The sequence below is a fragment of the Lathyrus oleraceus genome, chromosome 2 (genome assembly GCF_024323335.1).
Source record: "Lathyrus oleraceus cultivar Zhongwan6 chromosome 2, CAAS_Psat_ZW6_1.0, whole genome shotgun sequence".
NCBI classification, from domain to species: domain Eukaryota; kingdom Viridiplantae; phylum Streptophyta; class Magnoliopsida; order Fabales; family Fabaceae; genus Lathyrus; species Lathyrus oleraceus.
The window spans coordinates 459594864-459604584 of NC_066580.1; the positions used below are offsets into that span (position 1 = coordinate 459594864).

At 33.2% G+C, this 9721-nt stretch overlaps 2 protein-coding genes across 3 annotated transcripts; both read left to right on the forward strand.

The window, feature by feature from the left end:
• The first annotated feature begins 2613 nt into the window (after nucleotides 1–2613).
• Nucleotides 2614–3494, forward strand: LOC127123726 (uncharacterized). Its single transcript, XM_051053926.1, has 3 exons — nucleotides 2614–2701; nucleotides 2780–3057; nucleotides 3285–3494. Exons 2-3 carry the CDS (start codon nucleotides 2791–2793, stop codon nucleotides 3492–3494), a joined length of 477 nt encoding a protein of 158 aa, XP_050909883.1. The 5' UTR covers nucleotides 2614–2701; nucleotides 2780–2790.
• Nucleotides 3495–6644: 3150 nt separating this feature from the next.
• On the forward strand, nucleotides 6645–8675 carry LOC127120372 (patatin-like protein 1). Of its 2 annotated transcripts, XM_051050784.1 has the most exons (7): nucleotides 6705–6810; nucleotides 6844–7031; nucleotides 7121–7307; nucleotides 7401–7565; nucleotides 7658–7963; nucleotides 8203–8378; nucleotides 8459–8675. In XM_051050784.1, the coding sequence occupies exons 1-7, from the start codon at nucleotides 6733–6735 to the stop codon at nucleotides 8508–8510; spliced, it is 1152 nt and encodes a 383-aa protein (XP_050906741.1). In that variant the 5' UTR covers nucleotides 6705–6732; the 3' UTR covers nucleotides 8511–8675. The 2 variants fall into 2 exon arrangements, with proteins under 2 accessions (XP_050906740.1, XP_050906741.1); XM_051050783.1 differs by having other exon boundaries at nucleotides 6645–7031.
• Nucleotides 8676–9721: the final 1046 nt, after the last annotated feature.

Here is a 9721-nt window from a genome sequence, read left to right on the forward strand (position 1 = left end):
AGTTGGCCTACCAAGATTCTCACCTCCAAATACATCGAAATTTGACTCTGGTTTCCCTATAAATAACAAACTTGTAATTGTTGGACCTAATGATAAGTTAGTCTCAGGTGACATTTCTAATGATGTGTCCTTGTCACCATTCAACTCTCACCACTTTGTAGACATGAACATATCTCTCGTACTGGATGCTTCTTCCAATGAACTTTCACCAAATATATCAGTTGTGAACTTCATGACCTTTTTCCATGTACAAGAGGTACCTATTGGTGAACATGTGCCTACTATACAAGGTGTCTCTATTCATAATACTCACCTTATGCTTACTAGAGTTAAGACATGTCACTCTAAACCTAAAGCATTTATCACTGTCATTGAGCCTATTCCATTCAAGGAAGACTTGTCTAGCCCTCAATGGTCTAAAGTTATGGAACTAGAGTACATTGCTTTGCTAGATGACAAAACTTGGTCTCTCACCACATTGCATGCTCACATAAATTTTGTTGGATGAAAATGGGTCTTTAAGGTCAAGGAAAATCTTGATGTAAGTGTAAATAAGTACAAATCTTGCCTAGTTGCTAAAAGATTCCATCAAAAATCTGGCTTTGATTACGATGAAACCTTTTCCCCCTATGGTCAAGCCTATAACTATAAGGTGTATGCTCACACTTGAAATGGAACTTTGCAAGAAGAGGTGTACATGGTGCAGCTTTATGGTTTCACTAGCTCTAATAAGTCTTTGGTCATCAAATTTCACAATGCCTTGTATAGTCTCAAACTGTCTCCAAGGCAATGGTATAAGAAACTTCACCAAACATTGTTCCAGTTTGGATTTGTTTCAAGCAAATGTGATCATTCCTTGTTTTTCTATTCCCGTCAAGGAATTGTCCTATGTGCATTAAATTATATGGATGACATACTATTTATTGACGTATCCTCAACTTTTATTCAAGATCTCATAACTAAGCTTTGTCTGAAATTTTCCCTGAAAAAGCTTGGCAGACATTGATACTTTCTTGGCATTGAAGTCACTCATCATGATCAAGGTTCTATTGTGTTGTCTCAATTAAAGTACATTAAAGACCTTTTAATTCACACTCACGTGTCAAATTCCAATGGAGCTCTCACATCAATGCTCAGTAACCTAAAAAATAGCAAGTTTGGTCTTGATGTATTCTCGGACACTTATTACTACAGGTCCTTATTTGGGGCCCTATAGTATATCACCTTGACACGCCTTAATATTGCATTCAGTGTCAACAAGGTGCGTGAGTTCATGGCTTCCCCTTTGACTACACATTGGGTGGCTATCAAACATATCCTTAGGTATCTGAGAGGCACGATCAAATTTGGCCTCACTCTACTTCCCTCCAGTGCCTTGCATAGGTTCTCCCTTTGTGCATATAGTGGCATTGATTAGGATAGTGATGTGGATGATATGAGGTCTACCTCTGGCTTGTGTATCTTCTTCAGCCCTATCTTGGTCTTGTGGAGTTCTAACAAGCAATCACTTGTTGCCATTTCAAATGCAAAGGTGGAATATTGATCATTGGCACATACCACTTAAGAGCTCATATTGCTTGAGTCACTTCTCACTGAACTTCATGTCCTTTTCTTTCCTCCGAAGATGCTTTGTGACAATCTGGGTGTTATCCATCTCTCTCACAACCCAGTTCTTCATGCGTACACAAAGCATGTTGAATTGGAAATTCATTTTGTAATGGAACGTGTGGCATCCAAGAAAGTTGTCATTCAACACGTTTCAGCACCATTTCAACTTGCAGATGCTCTTACAAAACCGCTTGGATCTACATCTTTTAATGATTTGTGTGTCAAGTTTAAGATTGGCCTTCCGCCATCTTAAGCTTGAGGGGGTATTACAAGTATTAATTTAGAGAAGTTAGTTAGAACTAGTTTTCTATTATTAGAAAATTGGTTAGAGTTAGATAGAAATGGTTGTAGCCGTTAGAGTTTGTTAGAACTCAACCAGCTTCAATTATATATATATATATATATATATATATATATATATATATATATATATATATATATATATATATATATATATATATATATATATATATATATATATTTCTTCTCCATGTAAAAGTTTGTTCTTTTGAATCAATGAACAATGAGAATAAATTAGAGATTCAACTTATTAAAGCTTCACTACAATTCTAACATATTATAATATGAAATAATAATATTATGTGCACTACGCCAAAAAGTGCTTTTGGCAGCACCAAAAAGAAAGCGCTTTTTAAAAAAAGCGCTGTAATAGCTTGAAAAAAAATTCGCCTATGTAAAGAAAGCGCTTTTAAGGTAAAAGCGCTCTTATAGGTCTCCACTTATGAAAGCGCTTTTAAGGTAAAAGCGCTCTTATAGGTCTCAGTCTCACATCTATGAGTTTCACACTTATGAAAGCGCTTTTAAGGTAAAAGCGCTCTTATAGGTCTCATGGGTTTCAGACTTATGAAAGCGCTTTTAAGGTAAAAGCGCTCTCATAGGTCATTTATAAAAATTATAATAAATCTAATATTACAAAATCCCTGACTTTCAGAAATCCCTCTTTCACTCTCTCTCGTTCGAAGCTCTCGCTGCCCTGGAAAAACCCTACTCAACGAAGCTCAACAGCTCCAGCAAAACGAACCTCAATTCGCCGGGAAACGCCGCCGGATTTCGTCGTTGGCCGCCTCAATCGGTAAGAAGTTTCTTCCAGGTTTTCCTTCTCTCTCTTTCTAACTCGAAGTTCCGTTCTGCTCCTCCTCATCGCATACAGAGAAACAACTAATGGTTACTGAAAATAACTCCAACCGGGTCGGGTTGATCCTATCCAGTACCAATTCCATTCGAGTTTTCCTTTCCGGAGCCTCCAACGATCCCACTCTCTCCTCTCAACTCCGGCAAACTTCCTCCGAACTCCTCATCCAATCCAAAATACCGTACGAGCCACTTCGTGCTGTCTGGATCTCCTCTGATCCATCCACCAGACCCGAATTGATCAGACTCTTATCCGGGACCGGCTTCGTCTTCTCAAGCCCTAAGCCCAGAGAAAAGGTCAAACCCTAATTTCATTACCTTTCATGTTTTTCATAATTCTCATAAACGGAGATTAATTTTCAGATTTTATTTAATTTTACTAGTTTCAAAATTTGTTCTTGAGATATGATTAATTAAATTGATTTGGTATGGAAAAGATTTGTTAGATTGTGTTACATACTGCTATAATTGTTCAATAATTTCTGCAAGTAATTGATTTTTTATGTTGATCATTTGGTATGAAGAGTGAGGAATTGAAAGCAAGGTTAAAAAAGTTGGAAGATTTAGCTGAGAGGAAAGCATATAAGGAGCTTGTTAAGGATATTGCACCAAAGGAAGATGTTCAAGAACCTTTCTCCTCTTACAAGGATCAATTAGGATTCGGTAAATTTTGTTCTTTTCTATCTACTATGAATGATCATTTAGCATATCAATCAAGTTTTCTGTCTAGTTAGTTATTGGTAAAATGAAAAAGATTCTTTCATTAGTAGCTTGATTTATCGCTAAAATAATGAACCATTGCGTTTTATTGCATTTCATCCTTGATGACCATCTTCATGCATTGAGGATACGACACTTCATGCCTAGTATTGGTAATGAGATTTTAAACATTTAACTTTATGTTAGCATATTGGTGGTAATGTTGAATTATCTTTGTGCATATATAGGAGCATGATGCTCAAACACTTGAATATCATTTAAAGTCACTACTAAGATTTTGCTTTTTAGTTCACTTTTGATATTTATACCTTTCACTGGATAACTTAATAAGCTTACCATTATGATGATATTTATCACAGTTATCAATCCCAGATAGCGGAGCAGAGTGTCCGACACCAAAAATGGGATAGCGGATAGCGGGATAACCGCTATTTTACTATTTTTTAGACTAATTATATGAATAATCTATAAAATATATATTTAATGTAAATCAAACAAAGAAGAAGAATAGAGTTATTAAATGATTATTATTTAAAAAAACAGAGGTAATGAGAAACAGATGTAAACTCAAACAAGATTTATTTATTTTAAGGGTAAATTTGGGTTTTTGCATTAAAAAAAGTTCAAACCCGCCAAACATCAAATAGCGGAGGGTCACTGCTCCGGGCCACTATCCTGGGGTAGCGCCGCTATCGATAACTCTGATTGTTACTTTACAAAAGGTGGCTCCTATCTATCACAGTAGAAGCTGTCATAACTGAATCTGAGATCTGACTGAATGCACTTCAGCTAGTTACTGTTTACACAACTCTCATGGGAAATAGTAAGGTGTGCAGTAAAGTATAGTACAGCTGAGTAGTAATAGTCCAATAATAGCAAACTGATCAATATGAAAGTCCAACTACATATTGCATTCCAAATTGCTTCACATTTTGAAATGAAAAATATTACACAAAATAGAAGGAAATATTTTCCAGCTAGTTCCTAAATGCTTGATCTTCTAAGATTTTCTAGGGAAATTATAATAAATCTAATATTCCGTTTCGTGTCTTCCTCCCTGGTCAACAAAGCATTAATTTGTAGGGAACCGGATTCATGTAGAGAGTACTTAGTCAAGAGATTCATGGCCAGCAGTACAAACAACTTGTATCTTTGGCCGTATAATTCAGGGTTAGATTTTAATTCTAAGTTTATTCTAATCTTTAATTGTTTCTTTTACGTAAAAAATTTCCATATAAACTTTTGTTTTAATTTATAGGTGTCACTGGTTGTTGCTTGCTATTGATCCTTTAAAAGAAGTGGTATATTTTCTGAATTCGATAGATGGTGAATGGACAAATTATCCGGATATGAAGCAATTAGTTGATACGTAAGTGAGACTGTTCTAAATATTCGTGTATATTTATGTGAGATTGTTCTAAATATATGTTTTTATTTTGTTAGATTAATAAAAGTGTTCCGATCTCAAAGACAAGCTCGAGTACCACGTACTAAATCCAGCAACATTACGTGGATAAAAGTGCAGGTACTTTAATTTTCACAATTTTGCTTATAATAGTGATGCTACTTGATAAGAAAAGATAACTATACATTCTTTTTTTTTTCTATGTAGTGTCCTCTACAGCGCAACGGTATCGATTGCGGATACTTTGTAATGAGGTTTATGAGGGAAATCATTAATATGAATCAAATAGAGATTCCAATCACGGTATGGATTTATAACTTAGGATTTGTTTTAATATTTATCGAATATTTCATATTATTTATTACTTTTAACTAAATCATGCATATTATGTTTTGTTATGTAGTACTTTGATGAATACAAGTGTGCTCATTACACGAGACTGCAGTTGGAACAAATCAAGGAGGAATTGTGTCAATATTTTATTGAGAAAAGATTAATTAGTATATAATGGTTTCAAAATAACATGAATACTTTGATGAAGAATGGTTTCTGGTTGGCAAGTGTATAGTTCTTTATATTTTTAACAGATTAGTTATGACTCCAAATAGGCCGTATAACATATTAGTTTTGACTTGTGTATAGTTCTTTATAATTTTAGTGATATCTTTAATTTCATGGATAGATTAATGTGTTCATTCTTGTGTTGGTTTGCTTTAAAAAATTACAAATGCTTGAATTATGACTCCAAATGTGTTCAGTGTCTATCTATCCTTGTGTTGGTTTGCTTGAATTATGACTCCAAATGTGTTCATTCTTATGTTGGTTTGCTTGTGTTGGTTTAAAAAATTACAAATGCTTGAATTATGACTCCAAATGCTTGAATTAGAGAGGCTTGATTTACAGGTTTATGGGATTATTCCCAAAAAATATTACAGGTTGAAATGGTAGGCTTAAACTGAAGGCAGCGTTTTGTTATTTTACTAGAGGAAAAGACAGCGCTTTTTAGTAAAAAGCGCTGCTAAAGGTTGTCAATAGAGAACGCTTTTTAGTAAAAAGCGCTGCTATAGGTGGTATATAGACAACCTTTAAGAGCGCTTTTTACTCAAAAGCGCTGCTAAAGGTTGTCAATAGAGAGCGCTTTTTAGTAAAAAGCGCTCTTAAAGGTTGTCTATATACCACCTTTAGCAGCGCTTTTTACTAAAAAGCGCTCTCTATTGACAACCTTTAGCAGCGCTTTTTAGTAAACAAAAAGCGCTGCTAAAACCTATAGCAGCGCCACCTACGGCAGCGCTTTTAAGCGCTTTTAAAGGCCAAAAAAAGCGCTCTCATAGGTCTTTTTTGGCGTAGTGGTGTAAGGTCTCATATTCAAATCTTTCTAGATGTTAAGAATTTTTGTGTTTGATGAATCTATATAGAACTTTATTCTGATTTTAAATGAATTTTCTGTTAATAGATAATAAAATTGATCCTCTTAAATTAATCGATTCGATTTCAAGATTAGATATCAAATTCAAAAAATAATAATAATATTATGTGTGCACCAAGATATACACTATCAATATCATATAATTACTTCTATCTAATATATACATTTTATATTGTACACTAAATCGACTCTACTAGTTTATTTTATCTCACCATCAAAGCGATCATATATATGATAAATATTTTTTTTTGTTTTGTTTATATTTGTTTTTTTTTTATATATCAACACTAATTTCTTAATCTATATATACAAGTATACACATAGACTAAAAGCATAAGTTCTCCTCTCAAACACACACTTAGCCTAAAAGCACCAAGTTCTCCATCTCGATACTCAGCTACACACCAGTTTGATTGTATCAATGGAAGAAGTTAAGCCTGTGAATTTCATTACTGTTCTTAGCATTGATGGAGGAGGAGTAAGAGGAATCATTCCTGGTGTTATTCTTGCCTATCTTGAATCTCAACTTCAGGAGATAGATGGTGCTGATGCAAGACTTGCAGATTACTTTGATGTAATTGCTGGGACAAGTACAGGTGGTCTTATTACTGCCATGTTAACAACTCCAAATCCAGATAGCAACAACCGTCCTTTATTTGCTGCCAGAGAAATCGTCCCATTTTACCTTAAAAACTTGCCACTTATTTTTCCACAGAAAAGGTATATTTATAATTTAGTATGATATTAGAACTTTAGAACATTAATCGAAGAACAAATAAATTACTGATGAATTATTATTCAATTTGCAGTGGAATATTTGCACCGTTGATGAACATAGCGACGGCTTTAACAGGACCTAAGTACAACGGAGAGTATCTCCAGAAGACAATAAAAGAGATGACAGGGAACACACTTTTGAGCCAAACTGTGACAAACATTGTTATTCCATCTTTTGATGTTGAAAAACTTCAGCCTACCATTTTTTCCTCATATCAGGTATTGTGTTCATTCTTATTCTTAATGCAAATCATAGTTAAACCCAAGCGCATGCATGCGTTTAAATTATCAATAATCTTGAAATTTATGCAGATTGATGCTGAGCCAGCTTTAGATGTAAAACTGTCTGATATTTGCATAGCTACATCAGCTGCTCCAACTTATTTACCAGCTCACTATTTTGAGAAGAAAGATGAACAAGGAAGAGTCATTCAAGAATATAACCTCATCGATGGCGGTGTTTGTGCTAACAATCCGGTAAAGTTCCACCTCGAAGATAAAACATATTAAAAATAAATTAAACAAGTGAAGTTTTTTATTAATTTGATTGTTGATAATGAACTTTGCAGACTATGGTTGCAATAAGAGAAGTGACAAAGGATATGATAAGGCAGCCACAAGGGAGAAGTGTCAATGATGCTGGTGTAGGGCTTGATCGTTTTCTAGTTATATCAATAGGAACAGGATCAAACAAGAGTGAGAAAAAGTACAATGCTAAAATGGTAGCAAAATGGGGTGCATTGACATGGTTATTCAACTCTGGTGCAACTCCAGTTCTTGATTGTTTCAACGAAGCAAGTACTGATATGGTTGATTACCATAATTCTGTCCTTTTTACTGCTCTTCAATCTCAAGACAACTACCTCAGAATTCAAGTAAGATAATAAAAAACATTATTGTCTCTATTTGTAGTTTTTTAATATGAAAGCCAGCTAGATTATCTTGTTTGACTAATATCTTTGTCATATCTAATTTTTGTTTTTGAATTCAACATTTTCTAAAATTTATATATATATATATATATATATATATATATATATATATATATATATATATATATATATATATATATTTTTTAAAATTGTTACAAACTTAACATGGTTGCATCAAACAGGATGATACATTACAGGGAGAATTAGCTTCTGTGGATATATCTACTAAAGATAATCTGAATAATCTGGTGAAAGCTGGTGAGAATTTATTGAATAAAAAATTTACTAGAGTGAATCTAGATTCTGGCATATATGAAACAGTTCCTGATAAAGGCACCATTCAGGAAGAACTCAATAGGTAATAATTCATTTTGTAGTAACTTATTTATTTTCTATCAGTGAAAAAAATTTAAATTTTTTATATTTATGTGTTTGCAGGTTTGCTAGTTTACTGTCGGAGATAAGAAAAGCTAAAAAGTCTAAGCATTAAAATGGCAAGTGAATGAATGATCACTAGATTGAATATGTCAATCCATTGTTGAAGCTCTATCTTTTAATTATTTGCTTAATTAATACTAATTCCTGTAAGATTATGATGCAAGTTTGTAACATTTTCAACTTCCTTAATTATGAATAAAATAATTGTTGTTCATTTTCAATAAATTCTAAAAAATGTAATAATGTGTTATTGATTGTACCAGGAGTATAATTATATTGCAATTTGCTCTAGCTCACAAATTAATAGGTTAATTAAGTTGAATTGAAAAACATAATTATCATAGGTGACTTGTGGATTAGACTTTTTCCGTAAATACAAACTCTAAGAAACCTGTATAGTAAAATAATTTAAATGAAATAAGGAAGCTTAATGGAAAGGCTATGTTTGTTTTATTAGCTCCACTTGTTACCTAGATTGTAACATGTAATTCATACACCTGCTAGTGTTAAAGTATGTAAACCCACCAACCTCAGAATGAATGTTTCTTCATTTTTATTCTTAACTTCATTTTTGTCACTATAATATTGAAAGGGTGTTCTTCACAAGATCTCCAAAGATATCATTATATAATGTTAGATGATTACTCCCTAAATTATAAATTGTTGGGTAAGTTGACTTTCAAGTTATTTCACAAATAAAGAAATTAAAAAGAGATCAATGCAAATTTGAAAGAGATGTGTGTTTATTGAATTGATGAGATAAAGGTACAAGGGAGTGAGGTATTTATATGGTTATGAAAGCTATAACAAACTAACTAACCTTAACAATAGACAGTTTGTTTGTGTTTTAAAGTCACACATGAATCACGGTCACTAACGACAAAAACTGAATTAACTTCTAATACCCTTTCAAATTCATATTTTTTAAATTTTTTATTCTCATTAATCCTTTGAGACCTTCAAACCTTGTTTGCCTCAAGGTTTTAGTTAGAATATCTATAAATTGTAATTCAGCCTTGCAATATTCAATCTACCTTTCTTTACTATAAAAAAAATGGTCTATGGTAATGTGATATTGTCACGCGATAACACACGTCGCTAAAAATGGATATTGTCATGGGACATTCACGTCGCAAAGCACACTACAAGAAAAATGGTTTTCAATGATGTGTTTTTACCACATGAAAATCACGTCGCGTAAAAAGAACATTACGAAGTGAAAATCATGTGGCTAATCAGGTTTACATATGTTACGATGTCTTT

What these genes read in the sequence shown, in the direction of transcription:
- LOC127123726 (XM_051053926.1), top strand. Translation starts at nt 2,791, where the DNA reads ATGGTTACTGAAAATAACTCCAACCGGGTCGGGTTGATCCTATCCAGT. An exon ending in GCCCTAAGCCCAGAGAAAAG is followed by an intron (nt 3,058 to 3,284) that starts GTCAAACCCTAA and finishes TTTGGTATGAAG; the next exon opens with AGTGAGGAATTGAAAGCAAG.
- LOC127120372 (XM_051050783.1), top strand. Translation starts at nt 6,733, where the DNA reads ATGGAAGAAGTTAAGCCTGTGAATTTCATTACTGTTCTTAGCATTGAT. An exon ending in GTGTTTGTGCTAACAATCCG is followed by an intron (nt 7,566 to 7,657) that starts GTAAAGTTCCAC and finishes TGAACTTTGCAG; the next exon opens with ACTATGGTTGCAATAAGAGA. An exon ending in ATTCAGGAAGAACTCAATAG is followed by an intron (nt 8,379 to 8,458) that starts GTAATAATTCAT and finishes ATGTGTTTGCAG; the next exon opens with GTTTGCTAGTTTACTGTCGG.